Below are 21,883 nucleotides of genomic sequence, written 5' to 3' on the forward strand. Positions count from 1 at the left end.
GATGAATGATATAAAATGATAATTAATTTTAACCACAGGATTTTTCAAACAAAAAATGTATTCATAAAGCACAACAATAAGTACAACAGTGTCACCTCTTAGCAGTCCAAACAAATGATTGTACAACTACATTTCTATCCGAAACCGTTAAAACAATTTTTCAACCCTTTCCCAAGACCGAATTAAACGGGAACTACATATAACGGCCAGGTAAATTGTTTAGGTAAACAAGTAAATAATTTGATTCTAATAATAATAATAATAATAATAATAATAATAATAATAATAATAATAATAATAATAAAATTGGACTTACAAAAGAAGAAACACTGGGAAACTAAGGTAAACAGTGTTTTTAAAACACGCGAGACTAATAAGTATAACATCACTTTGTGATCCAGTTCGATTTTCTATCGTAGACGCAAAAAATAACGTAAACACCAAATGTGTTTGGTGAATTTTCCCGACTGTTCTTGAACGCAGCGCGTCTCGTCACCCTGACCCGGAGGAACTTCTGTTCAGCTTTATTACCCACAATTCCTTTCTCCGCCTTCCTCTTTCCGTGCTGCAGCAATGTCTAAGAGAGGTATGAGAGTTGCTTTATAAAATCCACCTCCATCTGCTCTTTCTAAGACGAGCTACAGCGTATATAGTTGTTTATGTGTGATAGAGAAGCTAAATCAATGTTTTTGTGGGACTAGTTTTGAAATTATGACAAAAGTTAGCGATTTTATAAAGATCGCGGTTGAGATGGGAATTGAAGGAAGCCATGTTTTTCGTTCAGCGCCATGTATTACTGAAGCGAGAAATGCTAGAGGCGGAAAATGTGTACGAGCTAGTCGCATTTTCTTCCACACACTTTAGCCTTCTGTGTGGTGATAAGGTCTTTGTTTTTAAGTGAGTTATAACGATGCTTCCTGACCTGAAAGTGTGCCAATGAAGTGAATTTATTTGTGGTGATCAGGGCTAGCCGGGAAAGCTAAGCAGAGCCGGTGCACACCAAGCGTGAATTGTAGATAAATTGGAGCTGCCACATTTGAAACAAACTCTTATTGAGCAAAAGGGAAAATGCGTGAGGTTCAATGTAGTTTTAGCTCTTGGTTACTACGTGTCATTACTCTTAACCCAGTGAATGGAAAATAGGGTTTAAAGTGTTTACGTGTTTTGTAGCTTCGAAATTAAACAGAATTGTAAAAAGTTGTGTATTTGTAATATCCTTAAGGTTAGACGTTCCTTTAGATTTGGCTTCTCTGAATTTTAACCATCATTGTGTCCTGATCAAAGGTCATATTCATGCTGCGTTACAAGCTTCAGTAAAGCATGCTGTAGCTTGCTGCTTATGTATTACAGTGGGTGTGTAGATTTCTCAAATGTGACATTCGCTCCTAAAATGGACCTATGTGATGGTTAAAGCGCTATCGTAAGTCAGGGATTTCAGTGTCACTAAGTACACAAGGGCACTCATGGTAAATACTTACATTTGAAATATCTTTCCTCTGAGTTTGAATCACAAATGCCCAATTTGTCAGGTAGAAATGATTCTTACTCGAGCATGTTTCTTTTCCTGCAGGACGTGGTGGTTCCTCTGGAGCCAAGTTCCGCATCTCCCTGGGTCTCCCAGTAGGAGCAGTTATCAACTGCGCGGACAACACAGGTAGGTCTGTGGTAACTCGTTGCTGTGTCAGGTTGACTCCTGTTGACTTTTGCTTCTCTTGTTCACCTTTTCTATACAATACGGTCTTAAACTCTTAAGTGATTGAAGGGAATTTAAGATCCAGCCTAAAACTTGCTGTTTTTGATGTTGAGCTGTTATCTTTTCACTAAGACTGACCACACCATTCTTCCCTGTATGTGAACTAGTTTATTTGGTGTGCTCCTTCTGATTTTGTTGTTGTAAATAGTTCAAACTAAAAGTATCACAAAAGGACAAAGTTGGTAAATCTCAGGGTTGGTTTGTTTTTTTCTTTCAAATTTTGAAAGTTATGTGAAACTGCTTAATTTTAACTTGGCTATAGAGAACCATGTGCTGCTCAATGATGAATGTACTGGAAACCTGGATTAATTTCTTACTGCTTGGAATGGCGATAAACCTCCCACTTCCTTGGTATTGCCCTGTGTAGAGAAGAAACCCCTTACTCGTTATTCCCTGTAACTTCATAGTGTTTTTTTTCCTAAAGCAGTTGTTTGCAGAGTAATGATCACAAAAGGCTAATAAAACACATTAGCAAATATAATCATTGTACTCTTTCTTATTGAAAGATATTGTTTTAATCCTTGTTGCTTATACCTGCTGATGTTTGCACTGAATAAGTCTGCTTTTGTTGTCCTGGAAGCAGCTTTATCATTAAATATAAGTGACGACTTGGAATACATGGTATCTACCATACTGACTAATGCATATAAATGGATTATTTGAGATTTTTTTATTTAACCTCTGTGTGAAAATTAACATGTAAAGCATCAGTGTGTCAGGTCTAAGGAGAGAGGTTTTCTGAAAACTAAGATCTCACCCAACATGGTTCTTTTGTTTCCACTTTTTCTAGACAGAATGCTTTTGACTGTTTGATTGTACTTGATTGTACCTGAAGGCTCACCTGACTTAAAATCTATACTCAAAAACATGTTGTTGAAGTTGAACTTGGATTAATATGTAGATTAATGGGCACGATTGGTAGCAGTGTCCAATTAATTTACCTTGGGGGGTAAAGTAATTAGACACTGAAGGTATGTTGTTTTTTAGAACCAATTTAAAAAGTACTTGGCAGAAAAAGAAACTGTTTCAGAACTTTGAGTAACTGTATCTCACATTATGTGAACCTGTGCATAAACATAGCACTGTTGTTTAAAAGTGAAACTACAGTGACAGGTAGGGCTTTGCGATATGACCAAAATCTCGTATCCCAATATAAGACATCTATCGTCCCGATAACGATACAAATCACAAAATTGTAACATTTTCTGTGAATTCTGTGAATCTCGGGCAGCTTGACTTGTGTGAAGTGTTTCTAGCTGGGCGTCGTGTACCTGGAGTCGAGTGTTTTAACCGATGCATGAAACGATACATTTTTAGATATAAGTTGAAACGGCCGGCGTTTTCTTTGTATTTATTACACGGCGTGCTGCAGGGAAAAGCCTGTTCTAACGTTTGAGTCTAAGGTTTATTTTTTAGCACCTGGCGGCCCTTTTTTTGCTTCTCACCCGTAAATACTCTGCATACTCTTTCACGTGATTCAGTTTATTTTTGAAAAGTCTCAACAGGATCTTGAGTTTTATTGTGAAAGATTTATGTAGAAAATAAACAAGCGGACACGCGATAGTTTTACCGTCGTTGTTACTAACGACAACGCATAGAAACAGGCGCTTGTCTGTCCGTAGTGTGGTTATATTAAATATAAGAGAAAGAGAGAACTTTAAGACATTAATATAGCCACTACAGTGACATCAAAATAATGAAAAAATATTGCCGTAAACAGTTTATTTTGCGACACCACAAAACAAACTATAGTGTAAAATGAAACGATAGATGTTTTTATATCGTCATGCGATATATCGTTATATCGAACAGCCCTAGTGAAGCACTGGGAAAATGGCTACCAGTTGGTTCCTTCTGTCCGCCCCTTCCAAAAGCACTTGCTTTGTCTGCTCAGTGGCTCGGTGAGTTGTCGTAGAAGGGAATATTGATTTCATCACTGTGGGTGAGACGGCAGCGACCCCACTGTGGCTGACTGATCTCAATCAGGGATGAGACAAGCTGACAAAGTGAATTTATCATAAACCGGAATGGGAGTAGATCTTATTTTCTGCCACCCTGTCCTCTGTTCTCATTATGGTGTTTCTTACTGTGTTTTTCAGGTGCCAAGAACCTGTACATCATCTCTGTGAAAGGCATCAAGGGGCGTCTGAACCGTCTTCCTGCTGCTGGAGTTGGTGACATGGTCATGGCCACAGTCAAGAAAGGCAAGCCAGAGCTCAGGAAGAAAGGTAAGTGGGAAACTGGTCGTCATACAGTCTTCACCAGACATGTAGGTTCTGTTTGCAGCGTTGCACACACTTTCATAAACTAATTATTAAATGTCATTTAAGCTGCTTTCCTGCAGAAGCAGTCATTTCTCAATGATAGATAACTAAACAATAAGGAGCGGTGGATCCATTAACAGTGAAGCTGGTGACTGTATTCCTCATTGCCTGTTTAGCTTTAGTTTAGTGAAACGTGTTTACAGGTTCTGGTTGGAGTAGCCTTCCAGCTGGAAGATCCCTAGAGCAGAGCAGGAACTACCGTCGCCATCTGCAGTCTTTAAATGTCTAAATATAAGTTGCCAGTTTCAGTTGCAGAAAGTTGTTCAAATATGGTTTTTAGTTTTTCATTTTAAGCTCAAATTAACCTTGTTCCCCTCTCCACAGTGCATCCTGCGGTGGTGATACGGCAGCGGAAGTCGTATAGACGAAAAGATGGCGTGTTTCTCTATTTTGAAGACAACGCGGGTGTCATAGTAAACAACAAAGGAGAAATGAAAGGTGGGTTTTTGAAACGTGGTGTGGCATTCATGCGCGCTGTACAGGGAGGTGATTGGTGTGTGGTCATGACAGGCGCATATTTGCCCTTCCAAAAGCACTTGCTTTGTCTGCTCAGTGGCTCGGTGAGTTGTCGTAGAAGGGAATATTGATTTCATCACTGTGGGTGAGACGGCAGCGACCCCACTGTGGCTGACTGATCTCAATCAGGGATGAGACAATTTATAAATACTCAGTACAACTTTTTCTTTTAATGTATTGGTTAATGTTATGTTTGACCCAAATGATGTGCTCCCAGTAATGAAAATAACACCACCTTATCAATTTGCCTAACTTTTATGCCTCTCCATTGTAAAATCAGTTTATTTTTTAAGCTTTTAAAATAACACAAGTATCGGGACTTATGTTCCTTCGTGTGTGTGTGTCTACAGGTTCTGCCATCACAGGCCCAGTGGCCAAAGAGTGTGCTGACCTGTGGCCCAGGATTGCCTCCAATGCTGGCAGCATAGCCTGAGCTGAACCCTGCACCTGTTTGTTTTCAATAAAAACTTGTTATTGAGATGTGTCTTGGTTGTTTCATTTACCTTTCGGTCCAAAATGTTAAGACTATTACAGAAAAGGCTCTTATTGTTGTGTTTTAATATTCATAAAGAGTCAAGTACATGCTCAGAACTTTTTTTGGTAATATGAAGTTTATTTTTCTTTTATATTCAGTATGTACATGACTGAGAGCTGGTACCCCTTGCCGTTCCTCACATTAGATACACTAGGGCCAACAAAGATGTTGTTAACAAAAATGTCAAGACTACAGCTGTAGGGAGAAGTCTAAACTTTGAACCTGACTGGAGAATTTAAATCAAAACAAACTAACTCGTGAGGGGTGAATTTTACAGCCGACATGAGGATGGGATAGAAGCCACACAAAATTAATAAAGAGGAATACACTTCAAAATGTGTTTTTACAGTGTCTAGCTGTCACCACCTAACCGTGAATGAAATCTTCCCCTAGTGGACTTCTTTATAGGAGTGTGGCATTAATAGAGTTTTGAATATACAGTGGAGGTGACCTGTGAATTGGCATGCATGTGTACACCATCCTTTTTCAGTTAGTGTATAAATGTGCTTTCCTGCTCGGCCATTTTCAGTTCTGTCTGCTGTACTTGGACATCCCTGGCACCTCACTGCTTGGCAGATGGAAGCCACACTACCATCTGCATATAGCATGTTTCCTCTGTCATAGATGCCTTCATCATGCCCATGTTCCAAAGTCAATCAGTCTGAGGTACAAAGAAAAGAAAAACATTGCATTTTCCCGCACTTCACTGTGACAGTATGTCTGCATACAGTTTCAGTTGTGAAAAAGTGGCGCTTAACAAAGGTACAGATAATACTGTGTATGTGTAGGTGAACGTTCAGCTGTGGTCATGTAGCCTGTGTACCTGCAGGTTTAGTAAAAGAACTTGGAAGTGTTAATGCAAGAGGTTAGTGACACAATGGACATAAAATGCCTGACAAATAAGCAGACAGTGCAAAGCTATCTAGCTGTAGAATGCACAGTTGTGGTCAGAAGTTTACATACTTTATATTTTGAGCCTTAACAATTTCTTTGAATTGTTCTTTTCCCCTGGTATAATAATTGCAGGGCATACATCTTTAATGTTTTAAAAAATATTTAGTACACAACTTTGAATTTATTTTGTTTTTAGAAAACAGAACTAGTGATAACCTCACATAATCCTCCTCACTAAAACACTGAGGGAGAGAAGCAAAGTGAGACCGGAATAAAGTCTTTCCTGGAGCGAGGTGACGGGAATACTTGTCAAATGAGCCACGAGATGGTTTCTCGTGGCTCATTTGTGGTCAAAATTATATATACAGGCTAAAATATATACACACATTCACTTTTGTCTTTCAACTTCAAGAGCTATTCTCATTATCGATCATAATTGACTTTCTCTTTACCAGCATAGAGGAAGTTATATGACAACAATCATTGAATTGACAAATATGCAGAACAACTGGAAAGTCTAAGAAAGGAGAATTACAGAGTTACACAACTTGGGAAGGTGTCTTGGAGCCATTTATAAACATCTGCAGATTCCAAGATCATCAGTTTGAACAATTTTGTGTAGGTACAAGTTGTTTGGATGTGTCATCACCGCCAAGTTGTAGAAGAAGACCCTATCCTGCACTCAGGTGAAGAAATTGGTTAGGATATTCAAGAACAACCAAGGCTCAAGTCTGCCTGAGTCTTGGAAACTGCTATAATGTCAGTGTCACTGTACAGTAGGACAGGTTTTGGATCACTGTGGCGTTTGGAGGCTTTAAAACCTCTGCAAATATACCGACTATCGAGCATGGTGGTGGCAGTATGCTCTCAGGCTGTTTTGCTGGATACAACAGAATGTTCCAACAGGAGGGTAATGCTAAACATGGATCAAAACTGGTTTTGGACTGGATAAAGCAGACAAAGCTTCTAGAATGGCTTTGCTAATGGCTAATAACAACTAATAAACAACAGTTCAACATTACTTTAAGATATGAAAGTCATTCAGTTTGGGAAACCTGAAGTTTAAGAGATTCTTTCTGCTGCAAAGATGGGTTAGAGAAACCACAGCTCATCAAACAGCATTGCTCTAGAAATGCCCCTTTATGTCTAAATTAGTTTAAAATTGGGAAGTACAACTTTTTTTTGATCGTTATAAAGCCTTCAATTAAACCAATGAATCCAATTAAACTATCAACTACTTTAAGTTTACCTACTGGTTTATAAAATGGTTTTGATTGGATACTCATGTCTATTCTTGGTAATGGGCTTCTTAAGAGTTTTGTTCCCACATACTAGGGCAACACATAGGTTAGTACTGCTGCCACAGAGGTGTAGAAATAAGAAAAGTGTATTTTAATTTTTTTTTTATCCAATCTCATGTAAAAGGAAATTTCAATGCTATTTTTTATTTTTCATAAACAACCAAATCTCAGCATACTTAAAATGTGTGGCACAGTCGGTCTACTCTGGACTGGTTTAGGATGGTGTCATTCTAGTATTACTACTGTGTGTCAGAAATGCTGTGTCATCCATGGCAACTCAAGTTTTCTTCAAGATATTTTCAGTGTCTTTTCAAGTTTTGCTAGATGGACATTATTCTCCATTAACACAGCATACAGTCTGCTCTGAACTTCCTGGACAATCATCTATTTTTCAGGAGAATGGCCCATGCATCTGAGATGGCTTGAAATGAGTAGGAGCACAGAGTTTAAGAGAACACAGCCACCAAAAGCATTTGTGGGAACTACTTGAAGATATTTGTAAAATCTGTAGGTCTTCATGACTTCTTAATAGTGAAATTTAACAGTTTGATGTCTTCAGCAGTGTTCAACAATACAGTAAGACAAGAAAATCCATTAAATGAGCATGTGTTTACAGTAGAATTTCTTTGGCTGTGCGGTATCTCAAAAAAAATTCCTGGTCTTTACATCTGAAAAAAAAGCTTACATTTACTGTATTTGATCAAAAGGCTAGAGTGTCAATTCTTCAGTCATTTTGTATGACAGCAGTTCAGGTTTGAATAAAGTAATGGACTGAGTAAGATAGGATATTAACCACTTTCTTGGGCATTTGTTTCAAGCTGTCTCAGAGTTGTGTATTCTATTTTCTTGTTTGGGTTTCTACTGTCAATATAACTTCTTTCCCAATGGTCTTGCCAACCAGCTCCATTTCTACACTTGACACTAAACATCTCTTTGATTATTTTACAGTTTCACTTTTATTTCACCAACGCCAAACAGAAGCAGCTTAGTGGGGGTTTTTGTTTTTAAATATACAGTAGAGCTTACCCAATGCTGTAGTGGAAAAAGAGTTTAAATTTCCAGGGAGCCACCTTCACTACAAGTCAGAATTTTGGCCAAGCTATGTGAAGTTCCCATTGTGTGGACTTAAGATGTGCCATTTCCCAGAAAGAAATGGGAACCAATTTGTTTTATTTCCCAACAAGTTAACTTTAGATCTTGAATTCAGGTAGAAGAACCGACCCATATGGAAAAGAAATAGTGAAAACTTATATGATTTACTCATGAAAGTGGCCACTTTCTCATTACTTTCATACATTGTTTTAGTAAGTATCCAAAACATACAAGTTTCATTATATAATTTTTCAAGGGATCTTATATCTGTTTTCACTCTTATATGCTTTTCAAGACAGACACAAGACAGATACAAACTTTATAAGATTTATATATATCTTTTCCATATGGAGAAGCTGTTCTATTTGGATAATTAAGCTAGATTCTGAACAATACATTTTATGTGGTGCTCTAAAAGTTGAAGTTTAGCAGACTCATGAGTTGATTTGTACCTCAAGAGTGACTCTGCCTCTGATAAATTTATCTAACAAATTAAAATTCAAGGTATTACATCCAGTCTGGGAATAAATGGCCTCCCTCCCTTCCCTTTGCTGTCCTTGTCGCTGGGGGCCTCAGTGCGGGTGCTCTGTGTTGGGCTGGGCTGTGGGCGCTGTTCACAGGTGGCATGGGGGTGGGTGTGCCATGTCCCATCCCGGTAGGTGCAGTAGCATACTGTTCGCTCGTCAATGTTCACACGCTCCCCTGCTGGGATCACCCTGTTCCCAGCAAAACAGTTGGGACCTATAATGACAGTTAACATTTTATTGTCGTTTCCGTCATCAAACAGTGAACGAGTTCATAGAAGAGCGTATCCTTCCTCTGTAGTCGAGGTTATCGCTTGTGAAACATGCCGGCTGTCTCTCTAATGGGACCGTACCTTTGGTCTCATTGTTTTCAAGTAGGGTTTACTTTTAAAAATAATCATAAACCTAAAGAATAAATAACTCCATTCTTGCATATTTTAAGTCTCAGATCTGTAATTACAGACAAATCTGGCTGTAGGTTATTATAGGGCTTTAACCCCAATTTGATATGGGGGTCCACTCCCAAGCTACAACCCACCAACCACCCACCTCAGCACTGTCAGTATTAGCTGTATGCTTGATGCTTTGTGAATTATTCAGTTAAAAAAATATTATCATGGCTTGCTAGTGTGCTCAAAACAAACAAGCACACAGTGAAATGTTTTTTTTCCATTGCAACACAGGTCTAAATATAGTTGTTTTTTTATTTTATTTTAATATTACCTGTTAAAATTATTGTTTTTCCTGTTTCGTTTAAATTATGTCAATTTTCTTGCATACAGCAGTTTTACTATTGATTTACTATTTTAGTTTAAGAAGTCTCTCTTCCCAAAAGATAAATGAATGCCCTCTAATATCTCTCAGGTCTATATCATATTAAAGCAACAACAAAATCGCAGTTACAAATTATGTGGGATAGTAATTACTGACTAAATAATGCAAACAGCCTGCCTTTGATTTGCATTCCTTATTCACAGATGGGGCTCCTTTATTTGGCGGCTACCTGAGAAACAATTACCAACCCCAACCAGCAGGAGCACAGGAAGTACAGTTCATCTAATGCCAGATCTGATGGCATCCAATAAAGCACAGCTGACATAAGGGAATTTGGCAGTAGTAAGGAAAAAAATAAATAAATTAAGAAAACAGTGACGCAACAAACTGAACCATCTGTCCCGCTGTCTGTGCAGAACTGAAGCAGTAAAAATAGAAGGTTCAACTTAACTGCAACTGCCTTTAGACACCAAGAGCAAGGCAACAGCAAAGCATGTTTATGTGCATGTTCCTGTTGGGTTTTTTTTTTTTACCTTTTAACTGCTTTCCATGTCCAATTTATTCTATAATTAAGGCAACATATAAAAGCAAAGCTAATATACCCACTGCTACAAAAGAGCTCAAACTCTCCCACACACACACACACACACACACACACACACACACACACACACACACACACACACTGATGCACCAGTGTTTCAAAGCCAGTAGCAATGAAAGTCTGAGTGACATAACGGGAATGACTGTATAAGCTGCAGGGTGTGTGATGTGACATAACCAGTGCAGCTTCTGAGAGCTCCAGGGTGAACATACTGACTGTCACAATGACCGCTCTTACTATAGTGCACACTGGGATCAACAGCTTAAATATGTGTGTGTGTGTGTGTGTGTGTGTGTGTGTGTGTGTGTGTGTGTGTGTGTGTGTGCGCGCGCATGAGGATAAAGTCAGTGAGATGGGATATAACAGCACAGAGGAGAGTGGATGTACACATAGATGAAACAAATGACAGCTGGGAATGGGGAAAACATTCAGACAGCAACATTTTAAACAGAACTGTTATGAAAAAATGTCCAAAAGCACTGATAAGCTGTATAAAAGCATGCACTGAGTTTGTAAGTAATTTAATGTCCATGTTTAATTAGAACTTCAATTCAATGTTATTTATATAGCGCCAAATCACAACAACAGTTGCCTCAAGGCGCTTTATATTGTAAGGTAGACCCTACAACAATAGATAAAGAGAAAAACCCAAGAAACTTGCAACTGTTCTTGCATTACCCAACCTCACCCCAACCCAGGGGATGATGATACCTCCACCCGACCTGATGTCCTGGGTCCCCCTTGCTGTAGCATTTATGTTGTACGTCATGAGTCTTGTCATAGTTGTGATAGCAGTTGCTTCTTCCAGATGTTGGACTACTGAGCTACTAGTTTTTTCGATGTTAGTCTAGTTGTTGGGTGTAAAAGAATCCATATTTCTCGTCATGTAACTCCTTCCGCTGCTATTGCAGCATAGTGTAGTAGCATGCCAACAGCTCCCTATTCTCATTCCTCGTCTTCTTATGCTTTATTGTTTCAGTAGCCCACTTCTCATCAATGTGCCCTAGTTCCTTAACATCTGATACAGACTTTGTTAATGCAGGCAACGTCCAGGTATGGATTTTGTGGGCTATGTGTCTCTTGCTCATATTTCTGATGCTCATATTCCCTCACAAAAAAAAAATGTCCCTACTCGACCTGTAGACAGCCTTTATCCTAGTTTGGGTTCTCTATCCCACTACCATGGGCCTGAGCGCTTGAGGGTCCTGCGCATAGTGGTTCCATTTACCATTTTTTTTAGCTACTGGGTAGAGCTACATCTATCACTACAGCCATCTTTCTCTGCTTGTCCACCACTACTATGTCAAGTGGGTTAGCCACCACTAGTTTGTCTGTCTATACAAAGGAGGGGGGAACAACTAAGCTGTAGTGCCTCTTCACCTCACTGTGCAATACCTTTTGTGCAATACTTTTGTAAATAGTCAACGGTGCAATAGACTCAATACTTGAAATGTGCAATTCACTTGTATTTTTATTTTTATTCCTATTTATTCTATTTATCCCCTTCGTATATTTTATTTATATTGTCTCTGTATTTATATATATATATATGTGTGTGTGTGTGTGTGTGTGTGTATTATATATATATATATATATATAATATTCTGTAACTCTGTAACTTCTGTTGGTGCTGTGCTTTTTTGGAAATCGAATTTCCCAGAGGAACCCACCCGAGGGATTAATAAAGTTCTATCTAATCTAATCTAATCTAATCTGCAAGTCTCACAGGATCTTAGCTCATGGTGTTCCATGCCCTTCCTGCTAGCATCTTGCACCCTGCGCTTATGTGCTGGATTGTCTCTAGATCTTTGCACAGCCTGCGCCTTGGAACTTGCCTTGTGTGATAGACCCCACCCTCTATGGCTTTGTCCAGCCACTGGTAAGGTTTCTTGATGCGAGTCACTTCTTCTGTAGTACGGTAATCCTACAAGTACTAGGGTACAAGATCAAGGATATATGTAGATATAGATCCTCGTGGACAAGAAGGCTGGAAGCCAAAATCAGGGTAGCACAGAAGGATTTTCATTTTTTTAACTGAGACATGATCCATGCCTACCTCTGAAGAAGCTAACGGCAGTCCACAGATGATAGGAAGCACAAAGGAGGTGGCTAACAGCAGGTACTCATCTAGACTGGCTAACAAAGGGTAGACAATCCTGATCATGAAGGATGCTCACAAGGGCACGCCATCATGAAATTACTGGCCAATTACCTGCCTCTCCCACACATGGCAGCTCCTGTCAACATTGTAGCTACCAAGCTGAGTAGGTGCATTAGTCAGTATGTAACCACAGTTCAGAAAGGCATTGGAAAAAACACCAGAGGGCCAAAGAACCAACTTCTTATTAATAGAGCAGTAGACCAGGACTCTAAGACCAGGCAGACAACCTGAGCAACCTGAATTGACTACACGAATGCCTGAAACGAGGTCATTTTGGACCATGCTTTGTGCACTGGTCATGTTGTCATGTTGGAACTATTCCTACATAGTCGGGAGCTTGAAACTGTCAAATACATCTTGGTATGATGAAGCATTAAAAGTTCCTTTTAATGGAAATAAGTAGTTGAGCCCAACTCCATAATACCCCTCCACCAAACTTTACACTTAGAATAATGCAGTCAGACAAGTACCATTCCCCTGGCAAAATCTCTGCTCGTCCATCAGATTGCCAGTTGGAGACATGACAAATTTCAATGCAATAATAAATCAGGCAAATATCTGGCAAACCTACTTAAGCAAAATAAAGAAAAAACAACAATTACAGTTATCAAAGACTTAGCAGGGAAACCATTTCGTAATCTTAAAGATATAAATAATGTTTTTAGGACGTTTGACATGAATCTGTACACTTCTGACCATGACTCGAATATGGAAGATATTCACAAATTTCTTAGTGCTATAGATCTGGCTCATTTAACACAAGACCAAGTTAGGATGTTGGATAAACCTATTGCTCTAGAAGAACTATTCTGTACTCTTAATCAAATCCCCAATAATAAGGCACCTGGCCCAGATGGAGTCCCTGCTGGGTCCTACAAACATTTTTGGCCAACCTTGTTCCCACTATTTATAAGAATGACAGATAAATTTATGATTACCTCTAGAATTCCTCCTATCACGAATACTGTTGTTAAAACCGAATAAAGATCTCACTCAGTCAACTAGTTATACACCACTTTCTCTGGTAAATAAAGACATTACAAATATAAGCAAGGTCCTAGCATCCTGCTTTGAGAAAGTAATTCCAGCACTTATCCATCCTGACCAGACAGGTTTCATCAAAGCCATTCATCTATAAACACTCATAAACTATTTAACTTAATGCTTTCACAGTATCAAAAAAGTAACACTCTAATTGTATCACTCGATACAGAAAAAGTATTTGACAAAGTCAACTGTAAATTCCTGTTTGCAATATTTGAGAAATTTGGATTCAGAGAATCATTTCTCAATAGGATAAGAGCATTTTACACATTGGTTGACTCCCTCTGATCAGGTCTGGGGGCAGCCCAGAACTCCATGGTCCCAACTTCAAAATGCTTCCGCAAAGGAAGAGAAGTGGAGGGCAGGGGTTCGGGATGTAGATGGGGTCATCCAATAGCCGGACGTACCAATCATTCAAGACCCACCTTGCTTCTAGTCCCCCCAATACTTGTGTATTAATGTGAGCAGGTGGTCTGAGAATAATAATGACTTGAAAAGCGCCATAAAAAAAAGGGGGGGGGGGGGGGGGGGGGAGGAAGAAGGAAGATGGAAGGAGCGAAAGAAGAAGGGGCGTGGATGACTATGAGTTATTTCTTATTCTGAATTCATCAATTTGGATGAGTGAGTGAATAGTTTTACTGACTCCTCACTCCATTGAGGGTCATTGATGCTCAGACTGGGGATTGGGGCACACCCCGATTGTGTCATGGAGATCAGGCTCAAATTTTCAGATAATTTCCAGTCTGGAAAGTTTCCCATCCAGATGATGTGCAGTAATTGAGTTTTTTTTCTTTAAAATGAACAATAGAAAGTTCCTACCAGCTATTTGATACTATATAATACTGATATACGCTTTATGGGCAACAATATCTCAATAAATAATGCCATTTATTAAACCTGCTTGGCAGAATTTGGTACTTTTGAGTGTGTTAGGTCCCGGGGAATACCCAAATATATTACAACAGTACTAATCAAGGGAGAACATCATTACGAACAAAATGAATGACAAAGTCATAAAAATTTGGAATGATTAAAAAAAACCCACCTAAGATAAATGACAGCAAATATCTTTCTGGGGTCTGCATGCACCCAAGTCAGTAGGATGAGGGTTAAGAGAAGATCCTGTAACTGCAGTTTGAGGGAAAATCTAAAATTTAATAATTTATTTTACGAAATTTAAAAAGCATTAGCATTAAAAAAAAAAGTTAAGTTTGTTTATATATGCTGTCAATTTCAGTTCTTTTAAGGAAATGAGAATGAGCAAAAAAACCACTGGTCAATCGGCTAAGAAAACTGCAATCTATAACTGAGAACACAGAGCATTACAAATGACTTTATACAACTCTTGCTATCGTCCATTCCTTAATAAAAATTTAAGCTTAGTTTTAATGATTACATTTACTACAGAGAGCAAAAGAAGCGATCTGAAAAGTTTTGGTAAGTACTAGGGGAGCACCAATCCAATATTTGGATCAGATATTGACCCGATCCTGGCTCAAAAAAGTAAATCAGCTGTTGGTGACAATGGGCCAATCCATGGGGCTGTCTATTTGCTGTCTATCTGGTTGGTATTGGGAGACCTAATGGAGAAAGCTTACAGCAAATTATCAGTTTTGGCATATCTGAAGATATTTCATAATCATTACACCAACACCCTTTGTATTTACAAAGGTTTTCGATTTAACTACAAACTGTGGACAAGCTCAGATTTGGAGTCACTTTTACTGTCATTATGTTTGGTAAGAGAGACATTATATAAGGTAGAAGGCCAAAGGCTGCTGATTTTGTGTAACACTCGATGGGAAGCTTAAATTGCACTTATGGTAACATAACATTATGAACACAATCTGCCCACTGAAACTAGAGTCTTTAAGAAAAACAACTGTGAAACTTGTGAATGCATTTTAATATACGATCACTTGCCAAACAGGAAGTCTTAGCGTGTTTTCTAAAGACTTTTTGAGTTACGAATAAATCCATATTTGTTTCTTTTTGTTTGCAAGAAGGGGATTTAAATTTTCATGATATTCTCCCAGTTTACACGATTATGCAACATAATGTATGCAAAGCTGATACTGAAGCAGATCTTTATGAGGCAAAGAGAAAGAAACACTTTGAACCTGAGTGACTCTCACCGGTCTTACATATGGGGCAGCAGTGGTTGGGTTCGTAGGTGGGGTTAACGCAGTGTGGGGCTGGGCACTCTGAAATGCTGCAGTACACCTCTCTGTTGGGCTCACAGCGACATCGCTCACACCTTGACAGCTGAAACACACAGGTAAGCGTGAACATCATTATTACATGTTAACATTTGGATAGTCTGCATGGTCTCAAAATAAAGATGCGTAACAATGGTAGGGTTAGAGTTGCTTTTTCTTTAACATTCTGGTGCCTTCAGAATGTTAAAAAAAGGCATCCTTTTTTTTAAAGTGCTAGTGCTCTGGGCAGCAAACCCATCCTGGACCCATCCTGCCCTCTATCAACAGTTTAATGCTTCTGTAATAGGGTGGTGTGTTAGTACGGGGGGATCATTTCTTTGCACACTTTGGATTTCCCAGTACCAGCCCAGTATTATTTAAATGCCAGCACCTATCTGAATATTGTTCCTGACCAATGTCCATCACCTTGAGACTACAGTCTACACATCTCCCTACACATCACATGTCACAAAGCTCACACCACTCAAATGGTTTCTTGAACATTAAAAAAGGTTCAGTGTACTCAAATGGCTTCCACATTCACCAGCGCTCTGTCCAATAAAGCACCTTTGTGATGTGGTGGAACAGGAGATAGGCATCATGGATGTGCAGCTTTTAAATGTTATCATGTCAGTCTAGACCAAAACCTCTGAGGAATGTCACCTTGTTGAGTCAATGTCAAAAGTAGTTATTGAGTGTATATCTAAAACATATTTATGGAATTTATTGTAGGTTACTTCATTAGCTTATTCGTGTAAGCCTTCAAACAATCATAAATTGGGCCAAACAACCTGCAACAGCAGGAAGGGTTTGAATTTGGTTGTCGGAGGAGTTTACAGAAGTTCGAGATAATGAATCACTGCAACAAGGAAAATCTTTTTTCTAGACATTTACTCAATGACCTGAAAATTAAGAATTTAACATTTCACCTTTCATCCCAAAGTTATTCAAGCATGTTGCAAATTTGCTGTTTTTTGTTTTGTTTTTTCCCCCTCTGGTTTTAGATGAGTTGGTAATTTCATATTACATGATTATGTATTACCAATGAAAAATGTATCAGTGACATGATGACGTATAGTATTACTGCATGCATTAAAACTATTCTGGCAAAAACAGCTGTGTTCTGTAAAATAAGGCATATAAGGGCTGTGTATCTAAAGTTTGCACATTCTGAACTAGTTTGAATAAGTGTTGTGAAACAACAAAACAAAACCAAAAATCCCCCCCACTCCCCAAACCCTGTAAACCTTTATTTTTTTTTCCTGTAAACGTGTTGCTTATTTCTTTGGAACACTTTTAGAAAACATCACAGTGACACAGCGAGGATGCTATACAAAACATTCTATGCTTTACATGTGTCATGCAGCTGCAAGAAGAGGAGAAAATACACTATTTTACTGAGCGGCAAAAAAGGAAACAATAATTTATGAACTTTATTATAAGTAGGTGATGGAAAAACATCTGGATTGAGAGAGGATCCCTACTAGCATGGAACACATCAACAGGGTTGTAATATTATGAACTTGTGGCTGGGACATGGATCGGAGGAGTTATTCAGAAGTTTGGCTATTTCTCACCCTGAACTCCTCCAGCAGCCTGTATGTTTTGCCTCCGTAGACACAGACTCTGGCCATAGCCTCGCACACCGGGCAGCACGCTTTATACCTGATCCGCGTGCACCGGGGGTGGATGCGAGGACACTTGGGTCGGACGCATACTGGGCCGTCGATGGTGCATGTGCATGGACACGACGTAGGGCTCGGGTAGTAAACCTCTCCGATGCTGTACACGAAGCCGTGGTCGTCGATACACCACTTCCCCCTGTAGTCGCCGAACTCGTAGTCCAAGTCGGTTTTGGAGTATTCCGCAGCAACCGCCACGCGCGCCGGACCGTGCGGCAGCGGAAGGAGTAGCAGGATCAGCACGAGCAGGACTGAGAGATAGCGGTTTGCCATGGCGAGCAGGTTACCTGACACTAAACCGTGTGTGCGATTACTGAGGAGCTTCTCTAACCGAACTTCTCCTCCTACTATCAGGAGCGCCTGTGACGCCCATACATGCGCGTCACCCTGGAGCGTCACTGAAATTACCCGAGGACAGCAGGCGGCTCCCCGAGCCCTTAATTTCGGCCAAATCCGGAGGTAACGTTAGGATATTAAAGCGCAGGGAAGGGCAAATGTTTGATCATAGCTTAGTTTCATAATAACACATTTTTAGGGTCAAAATGTGGTAAGAAAAAAGGGAAAAAAGGAGGAAAGAGCAAAGCTGAACAAAAGTTATAGACGTGTGCAAGGTGTTATCTGGGAGAAAAGTCAAGGGGCAAGGTTGTTTAAATATTTTATGTTGTTTTTATTCATGTTTAAGTAATAATGAATGATTTTCAACTAAACAAAGTTGGAACCTAAACATATTACCACTATATTTACATAAAAATTGTATTCTCCTTTTCTTTAAATTCATTATTTATACAGCAGCCATAGTTTCATATTTGCTAATTTGCTCTTGTCACCAAATAAGATTAAATGTCATTTTAACTTCCTACGATTGCCTTTTACATTGCTCCAGAGGTTCCAACTTTAACATGTCAGACAAATAAATGAATAATTAAATGATACTGGAATCTCTGAAAATAAATCCTTCATTTTGTAACAGACAGCGGATGGAAACCATGAACAGAAACAGCATTTGTATATGATAACAAAATCGTATTCCATCGCATTAACATCAATATTATTATTGTATGGCAAATCTTTTGTTTCAGTCCTTTGTTTATTTTTAGGAATGAAGTATTGCATAAAATGTTTATGTGTAACTGTTTTTAAGCTAAGTAATGTCAGTGTGTGAATGTGTGTGTGAATGGGTGGATGACTGGATATGTAAAGCGCTTTGGGGTCCTTAGGGACTAGTAAAGCACTATATAAATACAGGCCATTTACCATTTTAATGTCATGGATTGTGCTGCTTTCATTACCTTTAGATGTAATGTCTGTTTAGCATGTTACATTTAACCCAAAACTATGTGAAAAAGTACTCTTTGTGTCTGTCCCTAACCAAGCATAATCGATATTACTCAAATCAAACGTTTAGTTGTTTGTTTGTTTTTTTTGCTAAACTTAGTTTTTGTAACTTGATCTAGCAAAATAGTTTCCGTGCTTTAATGAAACCACAATAGGCAGGGATGTGTGGTATCCGTGTTGCACTCAGCAGTGATGCAAGGTTGTGTCATGGTCCTGGGTCGGTGACCCAGCGCTTTAAGTTTATTATTATCATTTTCCAATTTATTATCATGATTATTATTGTTGTTTGAGTTCTACGTGTTATTTTCGGTCTGCCTCTGAGTCTGCGTCTGTATCTGTCTGTCTATGGTGTCACCCCTTCTGTTTGTGAATCTGTTTAGTTCAATGTCTTGTCTGGTTCCATGTGTCTGAGTTTCCTGTTTTATTGTGAAGGTCTGTGTCGTATGTGAGTGTGCTCAGGTTTACGTTTCCCCTGTCTCATCAGCTGTGATTTCTCCCAGGTGTGTTCCCCTCCTGTCTCTCATCCCTTGATTACTGCTATCTGTGTATTTAAGCCCTGTGTTTCTTTGTGTCAGTGTCGTGTCGTACCCTCAACTTGCTGTGTGTTTGTAATGTCCTGTCCTCCAGCACCTCGGTTTAGAGTTTTGTTTTTGTAAGTTTTATTTCGTGAATCTTTCCTCCAGCAATAAAGCTGCATTTTCAGTTTATTCCCATCTCCAAGAGTCCTGCAATTTTGGGTCCACCACTTCTGCTTGCCTGCCACACAGCCAACCATGACAGGTTGTACCTGGTCGTGGAACCCATTGAGTGATTCTTAGGACACTCTGTCATGTCCCATGATCCACTCCACAGGAGATTTTCCACTGGACCAACTGAATCCAAATAAATAATAAATAAATACTTCTATTTACCAGTGATTTGGGTGCGACTTTACGGAGCGAGTCATGACACAGATAAAATCCCTCATCTGTCGGTGCAAAAAGGCCACAACATAACATAACAACCCTTTTTCACTGAAAAGGCCTGTGATTGGCCAATGACCCCCACAATGTGTAGACAACCTGATAACAGAGCCTAGAGGTGGTGCACGAGTATAGTTCTTCTTCGGATCACTTCTTTTCTGTTTTGTAAGTTTGGGTTATTCGGGGGATTTTTAACACCATGACAAGGAAAATCTGAAAGAAGATGTGGCTGCCCGTCAGTCTGGGAATGGTTGTATAGCAAGGGCATTTCCAAACAAACTGAAGTCAGTTATTCTACAGTGAGAAAGGTTATTCACAACAGTGGGGGGAAAAAGTTGACTTTCTTCACAGGAGTGGACATTCCTGCAAAATCACTTCACGGTCCACCTGTGCAATGCTCAGATAAAATGCAAAACAAAACAACAAACAAAAACAGCTTCATCTTTAACTCTACAGGCCTCAGTTAACATTTTAAATGTTAAGGTTCATGACAGTACATTTGGAAAATAACTAAACAAGTATTACTTGTTTGGAAAGGCTACCAAAGCTCTCAAAAATCAACACATCATACCAAAATCTAAAATATCTCAAGAGCAGATGAAAAACAAAATTCACTGACATCTATCAGTCTGGAAATGGTTACAAAGTCATTCCTAAGGCTTTGAGACTACAGCAAACCACAGTGAGAGCAATTATCCATAAATGAAAAAAACTTGGATTAGTGGTGAAGCCTCCCAGGTTTGGCCCACCTACCACAATTACTCCAGGAGAGGGTTAGGGTGGACTGGTGCCCGCTGAACTACCTCCAGATCAACACCAGTAAAACCACGGAGCTGGTGGTAGACTTCCGCAGGCACAAATACCATCCAAGGTATGGACATTGAGGCTGTGGACAGCTACAGGTACCTTGGTGTTTATCTGAACAATAAACTGGACTGGACTCACAATTCAGACGCCCTCTACAGGAAAGTGCAGAGCAGGCTGTACCTGCTGACTCATCCAGGAGGTCACAAAAATCCAGAACAATATCTGAACAACTGCAGGCCTCACTCGCCCCAATTGAGGTCAGTAATGATTCAACATGGTTCAACAAACAGCTTAAAAATGCTGAACTGAGACATTTTGCACTGAAAAATTCCATCACAGAGATGAGAATGAGTAATTGCAGTTCTTGCTGTCATGAGAAAGACTCATGAAAGCCACCATTCCTATTATAGGAATGGTGGCAAGGCCATTGGACAGTTACTTTTCATATAGCAAATGTTTAGATAGCTTCGATAGATGGATAAGTCATATAGAAAATGATTACTTCTTTTGTACTGTACCTGATCAAGACCCATGCTTGCTAGGTATGGCCCCACTAGGGGGCCCTGATTACCCACTTTAAGACAAAGTATCTAAGATTTATTGGGAAGTTTTTGAATTATGATTATTCTGGCCTCTTCCAGGAGATCAGTTTGCTTTGGAAGACCCTGCCAGGGCCTATTTCCACGAACATCACAGCTAAAAGAACTTTAGCTAAACTAAACCAAATTGAGGCAGCAATATTTTGAACATCAGCCTCACCAGAAGATAAGGGATCTGACAAGCTGAATAAGAAGTCCTATTAAACTTGGTTGGCAGAAAGTTCTATGGAAACAATATTTGTTTTGTTGTTTCCAGGAGAATTGAAGAAACGAGTGGAAAGAGGGGAACATGTATACCGAGACGAAAGGAGCAGAAATACTCACCACGGACACTGGGAGAAGTCACAGCACGGGAGCAGGGAACAAGCACCCTAAGAGAGCACGCACTGGGGATTATTTGCATTTTGTCATTTGTTCACTCTAAATAAACACACTGTATTCTACATAGGAAGTCCTCGTTTGGGTCCTCCCTTTGCCAGCCTGACCTCCCTTTTGCCTCTCTTCCATAGTTCATTTGATTGGTACACAGAGCATGTTTGTTGGGTTAAAAGTCAAGGGAGATGAGCAAAATTTGTATCACAGTTGAATAAAAATGCCAGAGTCTTGGGAATCACTTCAGTGATTTTAATGCAACAAGTTTGGTTCAACTGCACCAGCGGAGACAGCATGGGGAGTTGACAACGATGGCTGTAGGTAAATGAACATAACAGACAATTTGCATAATGGTTTACTTGTTACAGCAACAGGATAAGCATGTGCAAGCTACTGGATACAATAT

The 21,883-nt window shown here is 39.4% G+C and overlaps 2 protein-coding genes across 4 annotated transcripts; one reads left to right on the top strand and one right to left on the bottom strand.

Annotated features, from left to right (window-relative positions):
• Nucleotides 1-513: 513 nt before the first annotated feature.
• rpl23 (ribosomal protein L23) lies at nt 514-5,071 on the top strand. Its single transcript, XM_080905786.1, has 5 exons — nt 514-586; nt 1,571-1,654; nt 3,853-3,981; nt 4,402-4,515; nt 4,944-5,071. Exons 1-5 carry the CDS (start codon nt 574-576, stop codon nt 5,024-5,026), a joined length of 423 nt encoding a protein of 140 aa, XP_080761912.1. The 5' UTR covers nt 514-573; the 3' UTR covers nt 5,027-5,071.
• LOC308411761 (von Willebrand factor C domain-containing protein 2-like) lies at nt 4,968-17,759 on the bottom strand. Of its 3 annotated transcripts, XM_080905784.1 has the most exons (4): nt 17,298-17,759; nt 15,658-15,787; nt 8,927-9,156; nt 4,968-5,789 (listed from the first exon to the last, which is right to left on the bottom strand). In XM_080905784.1, the coding sequence occupies exons 1-4, from the start codon at nt 17,673-17,675 to the stop codon at nt 5,781-5,783; spliced, it is 747 nt and encodes a 248-aa protein (XP_080761910.1). In that variant the 5' UTR covers nt 17,676-17,759; the 3' UTR covers nt 4,968-5,780. The 3 variants fall into 3 exon arrangements, with proteins under 3 accessions (XP_080761910.1, XP_080761911.1, XP_080761909.1); XM_080905785.1 differs by having other exon boundaries at nt 4,968-9,156; nt 15,667-15,787; XM_080905783.1 differs by having other exon boundaries at nt 4,968-9,156.
• Between the last annotated feature and the right edge of the window lie 4,124 nt (nt 17,760-21,883).

Source organism: Rhamphochromis sp. 'chilingali' (genome assembly GCF_963969265.1).
Source record: "Rhamphochromis sp. 'chilingali' genome assembly, chromosome: 15".
Taxonomy (NCBI): Eukaryota; Metazoa; Chordata; class Actinopteri; order Cichliformes; family Cichlidae; genus Rhamphochromis; species Rhamphochromis sp. 'chilingali'.

What these genes read in the sequence shown, in the direction of transcription:
- rpl23 (XM_080905786.1), top strand. An exon ending in CAACTGCGCGGACAACACAG is followed by an intron (nt 1,655 to 3,852) that starts GTAGGTCTGTGG and finishes TGTGTTTTTCAG; the next exon opens with GTGCCAAGAACCTGTACATC. An exon ending in GCCAGAGCTCAGGAAGAAAG is followed by an intron (nt 3,982 to 4,401) that starts GTAAGTGGGAAA and finishes CCCTCTCCACAG; the next exon opens with TGCATCCTGCGGTGGTGATA.
- LOC308411761 (XM_080905783.1), bottom strand. Translation starts at nt 17,675, where the DNA reads ATGGCAAACCGCTATCTCTCAGTCCTGCTCGTGCTGATCCTGCTACTC. An exon ending in GGCTGCTGGAGGAGTTCAGG is followed by an intron (nt 15,788 to 17,297) that starts GTGAGAAATAGC and finishes TGTGTGTTTCAG; the next exon opens with CTGTCAAGGTGTGAGCGATG. An exon ending in CTGCCCCATATGTAAGACCG is followed by an intron (nt 9,157 to 15,657) that starts GTGAGAGTCACT and finishes CTGTCATTATAG; the next exon opens with GTCCCAACTGTTTTGCTGGG.